The 17,050-nt window shown below is 37.4% G+C and overlaps 1 protein-coding gene across 1 annotated transcript in view; it reads left to right on the plus strand.

Moving 5' to 3' along the window:
- Positions 1–16,951, plus strand: part of INTS6 (integrator complex subunit 6) — a 93,321-nt gene extending 76,370 nt beyond the window's left edge. The window contains exons 9-18 of the mRNA XM_053563163.1: positions 34–166; positions 1,265–1,359; positions 3,340–3,450; positions 4,489–4,704; positions 7,231–7,357; positions 8,177–8,319; positions 8,527–8,758; positions 12,743–13,117; positions 14,130–14,223; positions 16,312–16,951. Coding sequence (XP_053419138.1) covers positions 34–166; positions 1,265–1,359; positions 3,340–3,450; positions 4,489–4,704; positions 7,231–7,357; positions 8,177–8,319; positions 8,527–8,758; positions 12,743–13,117; positions 14,130–14,223; positions 16,312–16,405 — 1,620 coding nt within the window. The 3' untranslated portion in view covers positions 16,406–16,951. The remainder of the gene's footprint in view (positions 1–33; positions 167–1,264; positions 1,360–3,339; positions 3,451–4,488; positions 4,705–7,230; positions 7,358–8,176; positions 8,320–8,526; positions 8,759–12,742; positions 13,118–14,129; positions 14,224–16,311) is intronic.
- Positions 16,952–17,050: the final 99 nt, after the last annotated feature.

Below are 17,050 nucleotides of genomic sequence, written 5' to 3' on the forward strand. Positions count from 1 at the left end.
AAATACAAAATTTTAACCACTCCTTCTTAACAGGTATATGTGAGCAATAGTGCTAAATATAGTGAACTTGGTCACCCTTTCGGTTACTTGAAAGCCAGCACAGCCCTGAACTGTGTCAATCTATTTGTGATGCCTTACAATTACCCCGTCCTCCTTCCCCTTCTCGGTAAGTCATTCTCGTCACATCCTCTGTGACTCAGCACACACAAATGTTAGGAAACATTTCTTTGTCCTTTTTCTTATCTTCTGGAAATTAATGAAAATGTTTTGAATATTTTGAAATGTTAAACCTACTAAAGAAATAATCATAACAACCTGTTCATGTTTGTGGCAAATTGAAAGTTGGTATTAAAACACCCTTTAGTCTACCAATTAATAATGTTATTGTATTTAAAATTTAATTAATTAAATATTCTAATTTTTCTGCAAGTTAGATTTCTAACATTCTTGGAATTGGCAATGTAGGCTTTCTATTGGGTATATAAGGCGCTTTGTAGAAGCATACCATAGTTGTAAGATCCTGAGTACATTTTCTAAGAATTTGTCTATAATTTTTATTTGGCAGACTTAGAGGAGTGCTATTGGAGAAAACTTCTTTTCCTCCATGAAATCACACCAAATTTAAAAAGTTCTGGTCAAAAAAAGTAGTAGGTATATTTTATAGAAAATGTTATACATACTACTTTTCCTCCTGTTTTATGTCTAGGTAGGGCATATGTGTTCCTTGTGCATTGTCTGTTTTCATTATCGTATGTAATTTTAGACCATAACTGGTGCCTTTTTGTTCTTAAAATGGTGTTAGAAATAGAAAGTGCCAGGCCAGAAATTTCACTACTTTTAATTTTGTTAAAAACTTATGTCTGGATGGTACAATGGCTCATGCCTGTAATCCTAGCATTCTGGGAGGCCAAGGTGGAAAGATTGTGTGAGGCCAGGAGTTGGAGATGGAGATGGGCCTGAGCAAGAGGGAGACCCCACCTCTACGAAAAATAGAAAAATTAGCTAGGTGTGCTGACGTTACTCCAGAGGCTGAAGCAGGAGGGTTGCTTGAGCCCAGAGATTTGAGGTGCTGTGAGCTGCGATGACATCATTGCACTCTAGCTCAGGCAACAGAGTGAGACTCTGTCTCAAAAAAACAAAGGGCGATTTACGTCTGATGTTACTTTCTCACATGGAACAAAGCAGACTTTAAAAAGGAAACTACTTTGACTTGATTTACATGTAAAAACAATGAACAATGATAGTCTATGTTATACATTTCTAGATGACTTGTTTAAAGTCCATAAAGCAAAACCAACATTGAAATGGAGACAGTCGTTTGAAAGTTATTTGAAGACAATGCCTCCCTACTATCTCGGGGTAAGAATATTATTGTTTAAAAATAGAACTTGTTATAAAATGTTTTATTCTTTTCATAGTTTAACACTTTTATTTATTGCTGTGATAGATTATATGGAATGAAAACTGAATGTACAAGTGATCCATACAGATGTAATAGTAAAGATAGGGTTCAGCGAGTTGGAGAACAGGGCTGGTAGTGATGGTGAGAGCGTGTGCGTGCTGCTCACTCTAGGCCAGACACTGTCCTGCGCACTTCATGTGCATTGACATTATTTGACTCAGAGTTACTGTAGGAGGTAGAGAAACTACGGCACTGAAAGGTGAGGTGACTTGTCTCTGTGTTCATGGTTATCACACTGCGGCATGAGGGCGTCTAGAATTCAGTCTGGCCTTAGAACTTAGGCTTTTTAACCTTGATTGTTGTACTATCAGTACTTTTTAAAATTTAAGTTTTGTGATTACAGTTATCTCTCAGTATTAGTGAGGAACTGGCTCCAGGACCCCCTCTGTCTACCAAAATCCATGGATGCTTAAGGTCCTTATATAAAATGACATAATATTTGCATATAACTATACACATCCTCCCGTGTACTTTGAATCATTTTTATATTAGTTCTTATATCTAATAAAAGGTAAATGCTGTGTGTAAATAGTTGTTCTACCGTATTGTTGAGGGAATAATGTCAAGAAAAAACAGTTTAAACATGTTCAGTACAGATGCAGCAATCCCATTTTTATTTTGTCTGAATATTTTGGATCTGTGGTTGGTTGAATTCGTGTAATGAGGAATCCACAGGTACAAAGGGCCTACTGTATTTCTTTTTAAGGGTGCAAAATGCTTTTTGTTGCATTATTTCTCAAATCTCCAGAAATACCTTTATTGGGTAGACATGGTTTCATAGAACCATGATTCTATGGTAGACATGGTTTTCATAGAACCATGTACTTTTAATAAACTTGATTACTTTAAAATTAGTGTATAGGTAAGACCAGTAACAAATATTTTATTTAAATACATGGACTTACTTAGTTTGTGAAAAAAAGCCTTTTAACAAAAAGACCTTAATTAAAACCACTATTACATATTACTTCTGCTATTGATGCACTAACAACAATTAGCTATAAGTAATCTTTCTAAGTAATTACTAATATGATTAGAGGATCAATTTCTTGAGCTTTGAGCATGGCATGTTTTCTAGTTGTAAGGGATAAGTTGTATTGAACGTCTAGCACACAGCGCCCATCATGTAAAAGGATGAAAGGGAAGAAGCATGCTCTGAATAGGAACTGTCAGAGCTGCTGACCATCGGCCTGTTCACGTGTCAGAGCCGTCCTGAGGACTTCGCTAGAGGCGCATGGGTGTTAATACCGGAGCTGGGGTTTGATTCCAGTTTGACACCGGTGCTTGTGTCCACTTGTGAGGTCACAGCGATCATCCTTTTTCTGGCTCTGTCCCATTCACGTGTGCTAGACGCTCTTGCTAGTGATATTTATAATTGCACTAAGTGGTTCTCTGTTTTTCCTTACAATTGAAAGTTTATGCCACATCTGTAATAAATGTTAGACTATTTTCCTTCTATTTATGTTTTCTTGAGGGCTCGTTTGATTTTCACCTCAGCCTATGACAGCAGTAGTAGAAATCTTGTATTTGCTTTGAGTCCTTTTTCCTTACTCCCAAGTGTTAATGGGATCTGCCTCTACAGTGTGTCTCTTACTCATTTCTTCAAACATAGGATCTCCCAGCGGGACTAAGGAGTGCTCCAGGAATTACTGTGACAGCCTATAATCCTTGTTAACTACTTCATTCTGCTTGTCATGCCTCTGACAAAACATTGTACTGAAATACAATTACAATCGTAATACTTCTTTATTGATGAAAAGGAGAAATAATACTTTTGAAAAAATGTTTTTAAAAATGTCTGTACATTGACCCTACAGGCTGAACCATACATTTTTAACAAGCTTAATGTTGAATGATGTTTCCCTTTTTTGCTGTAGCCCTTGAAGAAAGCTGTTAGAATGATGGGGGCACCTAACCTAATAGCAGACAGCGTGGAATATGGGCTGAGCTACAGCGTCATTTCATACCTCAAGAAACTGAGTCAGCAGGTAACGTCCAGAGGGAGAGGGAGGCAGCAGGTCAAGATGCTTCATAGGCCTGAAGCTAGTTATGGATGGTTCTAACGGACTCGTATTATATTAATATATTACATTAAAGCCATTTGTGTTACGTTAACATGATTCTGTATGCAGTCTGTAGTGGGACTGTTTTGAGGTGTTGCTGTTAAAAGTTTTATAATCATTCCTAACTTGTGAAAATGGCTTCACTTACTGTGACTTTCTATATGCGAACATCAGTTATGTTTTGAAAAATCATAAAATTGTTTTTACTTAGAAAAAAATGTTGTTTAGTTTTGTGTTTTAAAACCCGCAGATTTTTCTTTTAAAATAGGAGGAGTTTCTTTTCCTTCTGTGTTTTTTTAAGATATAGGCAACTCTCTGAATAAAACGGGAGTTTCTTTTGCCAGGTTTATAAAAGTACTGACATTGGTTCTTCTGGCTGTAAATTACATTAACAGATATCCTGGCATACAGTTTGACTGCCGAGTTACACAGAATGACTGCTCCATGAAATGTCTTATTTTTCCAGTATGTCTGACATTTCTAACTAGTAACCAAGATGCACTTTGGGAGAAGTCAAAATACTGTTATTTACCTTCTATTGAAGAAACTGTATCATTATTTGCCATGGCCCTGAACATTTAGTTAAGGGCTAATAACAATATCTTTAAATAAAAATTGATGATTTTTTCTTCTAATTTTTAAATCACCTGTCAGTTGGGAATATACATATTTATTTAGGGTACATTTATATTTCGTGGTTTAAGTGTGATGGCTATTAATGAATAACAATTAAAATTATATTGGTGTTGCCTTAAAAACTTAAGAGTAATGGTTTAAAATCATAAGACATTATTATTTAAACTATATTTAGGTTACCCAGTACTTGACATGAACTATGTTGTTGTTAATTTCTTACATATTTGAAAAAATATAACATAATTTATAGAAGACCATAATCATTAGTATCTTGATTTATCAATTTATAGATTATATCAAGATAATTCTTACTTATTTTTACTTTAGGCCAAAATAGAATCTGATCGAGTCATCGGTTCTGTAGGCAAAAAAGTAGTGCAGGAAACTGGGATTAAGGTCCGAAGCCGATCACATGGTTTATCAATGGCGTATAGGAAAGATTTTCAACAATTACTCCAGGGAATTTCAGAGGATGTCCCTCACAGACTGCTAGACCTTAATATGAAGGAATATACTGGCTTCCAAGTTGCTCTGCTGAATAAGGTAATAGTCACGGGAATTCAGTACTGCCCTGGTTATGTTCTGTTGTGTTGGTGAATAAATTAAATTTTTTGTTAGCTAACATTCAGTTTGTACAAACCTTAAAAAGTGCTTGCTTCTAGCATTTCCACAGAACGATCATCACATTATTGTTAAATTGTCATTCAAGAATTAACACATTGTCAGTGGCGTGTGATGAATGGATAGATTGATGCGGAGTAAACTGACCCATTCATTTTATGGATGAGAAAACAGAGACTTAGAGATTGACTGAAGTTACATAGCTAATGGCAGAATTCACTGTAGTTTGGTGCTTGATACCTTTGGTCTACAGCATGATCTTAAAATGTTGTGCGAATACTCATTATTAAAAATATCTTCATCCTAGCAGCCTTTTTGTAGAAGTAGTGAAGCTTATCCTAAAATTTATATGGAAATGTAATGGTCCTAGCATAGCTAAGACAATGTAGGAAAAGAAGAAAAGTTGAAGGACTTAAATTATGTGATTTTAAAACTTACTGTAAAACTACAGTGATCAACACAGGGTAGATACACATAAGGATACATGTAAATGAGCGGAACAGAATTTTAACAAAGATGTTAAAATACCAAATGGTGCTAGAACAATTGGATGCCATTTTGAAAATAATGAATTTGATCCTTTTAACTCATGTTACTTAAATTGGTCTTGGTCTTAAATGTTAAGAACTAAAACTGTAGTCAGGTGTGGTGACTCACATCTATAGTGTTAGCACTCTGGGAGGCAGAGGGAGGTGGATAGCTTAAGCTTAGAAGTTTGAGACCAGCCTGAGTAAGAGTGAGACCTGTCTCTGCTAAAAATAGAAAAACAAGCTGGCTATTGTGGTGGACGCCTGTAGTCCCAGCTACTGGGGAGGTTTGAGGGGGCAGGAGGATTGCTCCAACCTATGAGTTTGGGGTTGCTGTGAGCTATGATGACATGGCACTCTACCCAGATTGATAGAGTGAGACTGTCTCATTAAAAAAAAAAAAAAAAAAAACTAAAACTGTAAATTTCTAGAAGAAAACATTAGAGAAAATCTTTGTATTGTTGGGTTAGCGCGAAGATTTTGAAAATACAACATACAAGTACAAACCAAAAAATGTCCATAAGTGGAACTTTATGAAAGTTAAAAAAAGTTTTGCTCTTCAAAAGAGACTTTATTTTTAAAACAGGCAAGGTATAGCTTGGGAGAAAATCATATATTGAAAACAGGACTTGTATCAAAGTAAATGAAGAGCTTGTACAACTTAATAATAAAAGATAATCATCTCAATAAAAATGGGCAAAATATTCGAATAGAAACTTGACCAAAGAAAATATATAAATACATATAAATGCAACTAGGAATATGAAGAAATGCTCAATCTTACCGGTTATTAGGGAAATAACAATCTTACCAGTTATTAGGGAAATGGAAATTAAAGCCATACCACTTCATAACTGCTAGAATGGCTAAAATTTTTTAAAAACTGAAAAATCCCAGCTGTTGATGAGGTTATGGAGAAACTGGAACTCTCATATACCACTGATAGAAAGTAGTTTGCATTTTTTAAAACAAGTTAAACATCGGTTTTCTATAAAACCGGCAATTCTTTTTGTAGGTATCTACTCAAGAGAAATGGAAATATATGTTTGTTTAAAGGCTTAGTATGCAAATGTTCATAGCAGTATTATTTATAAAATAGACAAAAAACCTTCGAAACAATCCAAGTGTCCGTCAGTTGGTGAATAGATTAAAAAGTGTGGTATAGCTACGTAATTGACTACTACTCTGGAACACAAAGGAACAGAGTATGGATACAGAAACCGTGTGAGTGAGTGTCCAAAACATGCCAAGGGGAAGAAGCCATGCAAAAAATCATACATTACAAAATTGCATTTATAAAGTGGAACATAGAAAGACAGAAAGCAGATCTAGAGGTTGCCTGGAAATAGGAATAGTGATCGACTACAAATGGATACATGGAACTTTGGGGGATGGTCGAAGTGTTTTGTTTTTTTTAAATAGAGATGGGGGTCTAGCTATGTTGCTCAGGCTCATCTTGTACTCCTTGCCTCAAGTGATCTGCCTTGGCCTTCCAAAGTGCTGGAATTACAAGTATGAGCCATCATACCCAGCCCTGGGATGGTGGAAGTGTTCTAAAACTGGATTGTGGCAATGGTTTTATTCATCACACTTAAAATAGGTGATCTTGTGGTGCGTAAATGATATACCAAAGCTTTGTTAAAAACCTTCAGTTCTTAAAATTTGGATATTAAACTTAAGTCAGTTTATTTCTTTTATCTAGAATATACAATAAAATCTTTAGAGTTAGTTTTGAATTTGAGATAATTTAGTATCTCAAATTTCCATCTTTTGGCTGTAAAACAGTACATTAAGGTTGTATCATCTGTCTTCATTATACTGTTTCAAGCTTACTACTTAACTTGTATATCTTTGATAAAGATTTTAGTCTTTTTACTTCTATGTTTGACAATAAATTTTGTGCTTGAATGTTTTTCAATAGGATTTGAAGCCACAGACATTTAGAAATGCCTATGATATACCACGACGAAATCTTTTGGATCACTTAACAAGAATGAGATCTAATCTTCTGAAGAGCACCCGCAGATTTCTTAAAGGACAAGATGAAGGTTAGATTATGGTTTTAATATTGGTATTTTTAATAGTATTTTTTCCTTTCTAGTCTGAAAAAGCATAGTATGGTAATGTAAAGTTTGAAGAACACGATAGTGTTAATATTCTCATTTGTAAATTGAAACAAATGAATTAAAAGGTTGGTCATGCCTAATTCTCTACCCTTCTTTCTACCATCATTGTCGCCCCAGATTTTCTTCTCCAAACAGCCTTTGACTAGTTCAGTTTCCTTTTTTAGCTTTACTCATGTGTTCATGCACACATACCTCCCTGCCCCCCATTTTCCTGAGATGTACTGGTATCTGATGGTTTAATTCTGGATGGCCAGTTACGTGGTTTATACTAATGTTTCCTTCGGCGCCTACTGTAAATCAAGTCAGAAGAGGCTTTGACCCTTTGCCATCTCTGAGTTAAGCATTCTAACGGTAATTTATATAGAAAGGGTTATCTGTGTGACTTTTCTTTGCTACTATATTGTATTTCTGTTTTCTATGAATTCTGTAATTAATTTGGAAAAGAGTAGAAGAGATACTCCTTTTCATGGTAAGATCACATGTTATTCTGTGTACTGAAATTAACAGCAGTATTTTTCTTTTATTTAGAAGATGAAATACTTTAAATTTTATTTTAAAATTCTGAAAGACTATGCCATAGTGTTTATAAATGCACCAAACTACAGTAATTTAGACTATGTGGTAAGGGAGGACTGTTTCAAATAACACTAGTCAGCATTCATGTTTAAGAAGACATTATTTTATAATGAAATGGGGTATAGTTTTAGTGAGGTTAACTTTCGTTGCTGTTTTATTTAAAAGATCAAGTACACAGTGTTCCTATAGCACAAATGGGGAATTACCAGGAGTACCTCAAGCAAGTACCTTCTCCACTGAGAGAACTTGATCCTGATCAGCCGAGAAGGTTGCACACATTTGGAAACCCCTTTAAGCTGGATAAAAAGGTAACTTTGAAATGTGTTTGTGGCAGACACTGTCAATTTAATAGTTATTAATTTAACTGAAGTAAGTCAAACTATTTTCCTGGTAGAGTATCTAATAAATGTAAAAAAAGTTGGAAGATAGTTGTTTTAATTGAGATTGGTTGTACCATTTAAACATTATGTGTAAATTTAAGAAAATAATATATATATATTTTTTTTTTGTTAAAGGGTATGATGATAGATGAAGCAGATGAATTTGTAGCTGGACCTCAAAATAAACATAAACGACCTGGAGAACCAAATATGCAGGGGATCCCCAAAAGACGCCGGTGTATGTCTCCACTGCTAAGAGGCAGACAGCAGAACACTGTTGTGAACAACCACATCGGGGGGAAAGGACCCCCTGCACCTGTGGCTCAGGCACAGACGGATCTCATCAAACCCCTTCCTCTCCATAAAAGTGAGAGTCATTTTAGTTTTTGTTTTTTTTTTTTTTTTAATAATAGTTGCTGCTTTTTGGTTCTTTAGAGACATATTTTTGTCACAGATTATAGAAAGAAACAGATCAGTAGAATCCACAGAGTGTCTAGAGAAGAGATATTTGTTTATTCCAAATTAGGATATGATCATTTTTATATGTCTTTTTAAAAAATGTGGAGCATTTCATGTATTTATGATGCTTTATTAATTATTATGATAATCTAAAATATCATTTGTAAATCTTAAGTATTTCAAAATAATATTTTTGAAAGGCTCCTTATCACTGTCCATGGAAGGATGGTTTTCACTCCTAGTTTAATTAACAGATGGGGAACCTGTGGCCTTCTGGATCCTTGAGTGTGGACTTTTGACTGAACCTAAATTCTGCAGACCAGATCCTTTTAATAAAGGGATTTGTTCTGTGTAGTTTGAGTTTGGTCAAGGAGCCCCACCTGGGGATTGAGAGGCCGAGGTTTTAATCCAACAACTAATTATTAAATACATGTGCTGTTTTAGACAGTGCTAAGTTTCGAGGTCTAGCGCTGAAGAAGACAAATAGTGGTGTCTGTCCTTGTTTATAATCAGCAGGGAAAGAAAGTCACTGAGTGGGTAACTAGAAGTATGATGCATGTTAGGAAAGAGAAGTCAAGTATGTTGTAGAAGCTTTTGGCAAGAGAATTTAACATAGTCTGTGAGGTCAAGGCACTATATTGAAGGAGTTATGTGGAAGGCAAAGGCTGTGCATTTGTCTAAAAAGAGCATGTGTGAAGTAGGTACATGTACGGAGGGGGAGCTGACGGGTGCTGGGCATGAGGCAAGGTGTGGGGGAGGCAGAGACAGGAGCCAGATCATGCAGGGACTTAGACGCTATTGTGAATAGTCTAGGCTTTATTCTTAGGATAGGGAGAATCCATTGAAAGGTTTTTTAAAGATAATGACCCGATCTGATTAGCTTTTTTCTTCCTTTTTTTTTTTTTTTTTTTTTTTGTGAGAGCCACTGCCCCTGGTTCTGATCAGCATTTTGTAAAGACCAGGCTAACGATAATGTATGGAATATTATCAGGGAGGACGAGGAGTGAATGTAGGGACACCCTAATGAATTAATGGGTTTATCAGTTACAGTGATCATACATGGCTCACAGCATCTTAACTGGAGAGAAACCAAGTACTGCACACCTCTTAGTGGAAGTATGCCAGTGAAGTAATCAACCTCAATGTGATCGAACCAATTTGTATGAAATACAGGGAACAGAGAGACATGTTAAATGACAAAACAGGGATACAATTAGCAAATTCAGATTGTAGAAAACTGCAAGACTAACAATCTGTTGATTCTCCTTTCCCCCCAACCAGGAGAAAAAAATGCATAGTAAAAAAGAACAATAGAGAAGAATTTTTACAAATTCATAGGCAGTTAAGCCACTTGTAAAGACATAAGAGGAGACACAAGTTTAGCAGAGCTTGGTAATCTTCAGCAGAGAGACCCCATGCTGGCGTCCTGCAGGCAGGAGAGGAGACAGAGTCAGAGTAAGCAGGTCCGTGACAGAATGCGCACGCTCCCATTTGCCTGCTCCTCCAGCCTAATGTAAGGCTGATCTCGTGCCTCTCTACACCTGTGGTGTAGAGACTGCCAATTCACCACTAATGCTCTCATCTCGCGAGCTCTCATGCTTGTTAGGAGAGCAGAATCTCTCTCCATGCCCTTTCCACCAAGGTGTTCCATTATTGAGCTATGCGGGTATTTCTTATAACTCTCAATCCTCCTAGCCAGAGGCTATATGGGCTGCTACATCTTAGCAAAAGCAATCTCTGTGTAGAGATTTTAAGGGGACAGAAGCCTTAAAAAAGGCATTAAGTGAAGTGAGAAACTGCAGACAATGAGTGTGAACAACTTCTTTAAAAGGAAGGTGGGAAAAGAGAATGGTAGCCAGAAGAGTTCCCAGAGTTGAAAATGGAGATTTTGCTTTGTTTTTAAGATCAAAGATATTTAAGCAAATTTCAGTGCTGGGGACAATCATTAGAGAAGAAGAATTTGACCCTGAAAATGAGAGAAGGCATAAGTGCCACAAAGTCACTGGGACGGTGAGAGGGAGTGGTACCGGTCAGAGGACACTGCCCGTGCTGGGCAGAAGGAGTGGGGAGATTCCTCTGGGAATGGGAGGTGACGTATGCTGCTGAGAGGGAAGGGGAGGTTGGGAAGCTGGTGGTTTGGATAATCTTTGTGGGGAAAAGGTTGTGACTGTTACACATTGCAGAGGATCCAAGTGGAGCTGGTGCCCGTGACACTCCGTAAACCAGTGTGTGCCATTCAGAGGCCGGGCTGGAGGAGGCAGGTAGAATAAGTCATCAAAATCTGGAGTTTTGCCTGGCAGGTGTCATGGGAACACAAGAGAACAAGAGAAAGGAGGACATTGGTAAAGAGGGATAGATAGGTCTTGGGCTGTGAGCCTGACAGATAAGAAAGTGGCTGTCCAGGCGGGATGACTCGCAGAAGGGAGAAAGCAGAGGGAAGTCTGGCTGCGTTAAGGAGCAGCAGCAGGGGTGCTGCAGAGATGAGCACTGTCCTCTTCCATGCCCAAATTTGTGCTGGACGTGGGAGGCAGAAGTGTGAATGGAAACTTCTTTGGAGATAGGAAGTTGGGGAATGAACCCAGGTTCTTGACAGGTGATCTGCTTAGACATTGAAGTCACCATTGCACTTCCTCTGACGTGAATGTGCAAGTGAATCACCTGTAAGTCTAGTTCACTTACAGACTCCCGTTCCTCTGGTCTGTGCTGGGGTTTTAGGAGGAGCTTTTCTGGCAAGCTCCCCGATGGTCTACTACCACTTGTCCACGGATTGCACTCTGGCTAGGAAGGACCAAGAATGAAGTCGGGAAGGACTTGAAAGTGGAAGGAAGGCTGTGAACTGGGTGCCAGGGACATGAGTGACATGTAGGCACGTGCCCTGCCATTCAGTGTAAGACAGTGATGAGCAGAGGGAGTGTGAGGGGTGTTGCGGCGTCTTCAGAGCAGGAGTTAGACAAGAGTGCATGAAGTCTTGAAAGGGTGCTGAGAGGTGAAGGAATCAGTGACTCCATGTCCTGAGAGAAAGGGATTTCTATTCTGGTCTGAACAGGAGAGCAATTTATTTAAGGAAAGGGGTGGGTATTTCAGTTAAAACGTAAGTTGTTACCGAAAACATGCAGTCAAGAAGAGTTTGTAGATCACAGAAGAAGGTTTAAGAGACACGAGTTTGGGGGACTTGTGAGGATGAGCTTTCGGGGGCTGTGAGTGTACAGAAAGCTTAATTTTGGGTGGTAAACAAGGACAGTAGAGGTAAATTCAGTAGGTATCCTGGAAGCTGTTGAGCAATCAGAGAATTTAAAATTCAGCTGCTTTCAGGGGGAGCAAGTCTGGTCATCTGGTGTTACATGACAAGCTTGTAGCTTTGAGGTCCAGGGGTCTATCGAGCTGAAAGTGGGTGTCAGGTTGCTCTGCATTGCTCAGTTAATGACAACCAAGTGGGTGGCTGTAAGAAAAGAGTGTGTTGTGAAATGAGACGTAGTTGGTGGCACGTTCCCTGCAGAATTTTACTTTTGCCTCTAAAGTGATAATAGATATTTAAGTCAGAGGTAGGTTGGAATGCCTAGGGCTCTCTAAGGTATCATGACTGTGATAATTTTGATCATAACATATTTCACTAAAGTATCAATCTTTGTTCAACAAAATTGCCATAGAATAAAGCAGAGAACTAAAATCTAGTTGAAAGTGGCTTCATTTTTTCCTCAAGGGCAAAGATTGTACAGAGCTACCAAATATTGTAAATGTTTCACATTGAAATCCATCGTGTCATTGGCAAATCTGAGAACCATGGTGTGTTGCTCCCTAGTCTGCACTAATCAAGGAGGGCTGCTGTGACTGGCTGTCACCACACTCCTTTGTGGCTGTGTGTGTAATTTTTTCCCCTTATCTTTCTGTTTAGTTTCAGAAACCACTAATGATTCAACAATAATAGATGATGTGGTTGAGAATCATGTTGCAGACCAACTTTCATCAGACATTGCACCAAATGCTATGGGTGCTGAATTTTCACCATCCTCTCCAGCCAGTTTATTGGAACGGCCAGCCAATCACACAGAGGCTCTTGGTCATGACCACTTAGGAACCAACGACCTCCACGTTGGTGGATTTTTAGAAAATCATGAGGAGCCAAGAGGTAAAGAACACTGTGTTGAAGAGAATATGCCGGCAGCATCACTCAGCAAAGGCAAGAAATCGACGCACTGCCGGGGCCACGAAGAGGTCAACACAGAGCTGAAAGCACAGATAATGAAAGAGATCCGGAAGCCAGGGAGAAGTACGTATGCTCAGACGCGACCTCAGATTCGGTTTCTGTGTGTACTTGCCTTGCACCCACCCTCCTGGGCTCCAGGGATCCTCATGCCTCAGCCTGCCGAGTGGCTGAGACGACAGGCCCACCAGCATGCCTGGTGAGACTGCGCCTCATTGTGTTGCCCAGGCTGGTCCCAGACTCCTGGCCTCAGCTTTCTTTCCAAAGTGCCGAGATTACAGGTGTGAGTCACCCTGCCTGGCCAGAGGAGGAGTTTTAATATAACAGCTAACTCAAAAAGATACACTGAGAATTAAATGACTTATGTAAAGTTCTCATCACAGTGCCTGTCACTGTGTTTAACATTTGAACTATGGTAATGACGAGGGATATATTTAGGCCAAACAACTAAAGTTACGAAAGCTATCTATTATGTGAATACAAAAGAACAATAAAAAAATTTAGTAATTCTTCAGAAGATGTTAACAGACCACCTGCTGTAATGTTAATACAATGACCTGGGTGGTTCAGAAGTGGGTAAGAATCAGTCCTTGGCAAAGTTTTATGTGAAAACTTACAGTCATTGTGAAGTTTTATATGAAAACTTTAAAATGAAATAGCACTATTAACCTATTTCACTTTTCTTTTTTCCCCCTTTTTCACCATCTATTTACTCATATTAGCTGTACTTTAGAATTTAAATTGTATGGATTGGTTTTATAAGGCCACTTGTCTTTTCTTTTTCAATAGTATTACCAAAAAGCTATTCACTCATCTTTCTAAGCTTTATATTTGATGCTTTAATGGAAACGTTCACCAAAAAAGTAGTATTTAACAAGTTGTTTTATCCTCATTGATAAGTATTTTCTTTTACACAACATGATAAAATGTATTATGTTCTCATTATAAAAATGAGTGACAAAATTTTTCATAGGATGTTTTTGTCTGTATATCTTAAAATAATAAACTACAATAGAAAAAATTGAATAGGTCCAATTGGAAACCACTTAATTTTTCTTTTCACTGCTTTTGTTTTAAGAATATGAAAGGATCTTCACTTTACTGAAGCACGTGCAAGGCAGCTTACAAACAAGACTAATATTTTTACAGAATGTCATTAAGGAAGCATCAAGGTAAGAATTTTGCATGTTATGAAATGGTGACAAAAGGAGCCCCAGTTTAAATAGGCAGTATTTTAACAGTATCTGTTTTGTGCTTGTGTTGTTTATACATGTATATGACACACTCACAAACATGTAAGTACTTATTTTTAGTGTATTGAAAGAAGTTCACTTAGAAAATAGTCACATAAAAATTCTGCAGGAATTAAAGACCTTTTCTTCCTGCAAATGACTATGTACTTGCATAATACTCGTTGTATCTTCTCTGTACCTTTTTGGTGACTTTAATATTTTATAGCTTGTAATTTTTCCTTTTATCTTAATTAGTGGTAAGAAATAACCTAGAAAGGCATTATCTGTATGTTGTTCAGTTGACATGTAAAGACATATAATTAAGAGGACCAGAGTTGAACAAATGGGCCTTAATCTGAGGATAGCCTTCTTTATTCCTGGACCTCGTATGCATGGATTCAGCCAGCTGCAGATGGAAAGTATTTGGGAGAGAAAAATAGATGGTTCTGTCTGTACTGAACACATGTGCTTCTTTTTTTGTCATTCTCTAAACAACATAGTGTGACAGTCATTTACATCGTGCTGGTTACACTGTGCAGGTTTTATAAGTTATTTAGCAGTGATTTAAAGTATACGAGAGAATGTATGTAGGCTATATGCAAGTACTGTGCCATTTTATGTAAGAGACTGAAGCATCCCTGGATTGCTTGAGGGATATCTGTCAGGGGTCCTGGCACCAATCCCCCATGAATACTGAGGGGCGGGTATATAATGGATCCAACAGGGCCTAGGTTATAGTGATAATAACTATAAAGTGCAATCAGCTGGAAAGCAGTTGTAAGAGTTTTAAAAGCACTTTTTATTTTTCCTTCAATAGTTTTAGAATTTGGGTATTATTAGATTATAAAACTTAGGGTTTATCTTGCCTGATTGTACAAATGTAAACACACCTTCCCTTTAATCAGCTCCCCTGTCTTTTCTATGCTAAAATAAAGGTTTTAGATAAAGCGGTTAATTTGGGGGGAGAGAGAATGGCTGGAGAACAGAACACTCTGAAGGATCAAGACTAAGCCGTAACTTGTCATGTAATTTTGAGTCTTTAACCTTTTCTGCTCTTTGTGGTAATGTTCTGCCAGCTCAGACCTCCTGGTGAATTTATCTGTCTTCCAGGTACACTCTACTTTAGCCACTTTTTTTTTTTTTTATTGGGGATTCATTGAGGGTACAGAGAACCAGGTTACACTGATTGCATTTGTTAGGTAAAGTCCCTCTTATAATTGTGTCCCGCCCCCAAGAGGTGTGTCCGGCACCGAGACCCCTTGACCCCCACCCCTCCTTCCCTCTGTCCACTCCCTCCACTCCCCCATCCCCCACCATGTACTAGGTCATCAATTGTCCTCAAACAAAGTTGAGTACATTGGATTCTTGCTTCTCCATACTTCACCCCCTTTGAGAGAGTTATGTAACACTATGGTGGTGGCAAATCATGCTAGCTTTCAAGTAGAGAAGAAGTGGGAATAGAATGTCCTGTACTTGGGGTATTCTAAAACAAATCAGCAATAATATTTACATAGATAAACGAATTTCAGTCTACCTATATTTATTACTGAAATTTTAAAAAACTGTCACTTGAACTTTGTTTGCTATGTCCTGTATCAGAGATGTCTAAAAATCTTTGATTTGCCAGCTCATTCCCCTTCTGTTTTATGGGGATTATATTTGTACTCTGTTCACATTTCCTTTCAACTTTAACTTTCAATGAGCATGAGAAGAAGCTCTTGGAGTAATGATTTGGAAGCCCAAATTTTGCAAGAGTATTACAAATATATTAGTATTTTTGGGTTGTGGAAGGAACAACCCCTTGCCCATTGTCTAGGCCTGGCGTACGTGTTTAGGGACAAATTAGAATACAGTACTGACTAATCTCCCAGCAGATATGGCATTAAAGGGTTGATTTTTTTTTTTTTTCCTCATTTTCATTTCACTGCAAAAAAATCTTCAGAAGCAATTTTCACTTTTTGAAAAAATCATTCTGGTATATACCATCCATTAAAAAGTAAGAGTGCTCTTATTTATTTTTTCATACAGGTTTAAAAAGCGAATGCTAATAGAACAGCTGGAAAACTTCTTGGATGAAATTCATCGAAGAGCCAGTCAGATCAACCATGTCAACAGCAATTAAAGGAAATGGGATGTGGCCGCTTGCTCCATTGCCTCCTCCAAATACAAAGTAAACGCAAGCCTGTTGTGATCTTGGAATCGGTTCTCTTTTTTATTTTGTTTGTTTTTTTGACATGCGTTGTTGGCTGTTTGAAATACTAAAAGCAAGTCTACAGATCCTTTTCCCATCATTTTACAGTGACCTTTTTTTCATTTTGGTTTATTTTTGTAATGTGAAAAGCATCACTCTAAACACCATTTTTATTTAACAAACTATAAAATCTCCTCCACATCTCTTGCTTGTCATTGACTCTCGCGTGTCAATTTCCCTCAGGTTCTATTTTCTTAAAGCAACCTTTAAAATTGTCACCTCTGTTAAGGTTGAACTTTGCCAAAAAAATTAAAAAGTTACTTTGTAATTTTTGGGGAAAAAGCACATACATTAAAACTAGGTAATGTTTTGTATATACAGTTATTTTGGATATATTATTGTAAGTTGTACAAATGTATTTTGAAGAATATTTAAGAAAAGCACTTTTGTTATTCCATCAATAAATGCTCTATTTTACTCTTGTGTGGTTTAGGAAATAATCACATTTAAAGTAATCATTTAAAAAAAATCCTAAGATAATGGAATTTTAAAGGCCTTGCTTTTTAGCATTGGAAA

This window comes from Nycticebus coucang, chromosome 15, assembly GCF_027406575.1.
Source record: "Nycticebus coucang isolate mNycCou1 chromosome 15, mNycCou1.pri, whole genome shotgun sequence".
NCBI classification, from domain to species: Eukaryota; Metazoa; Chordata; class Mammalia; order Primates; family Lorisidae; genus Nycticebus; species Nycticebus coucang.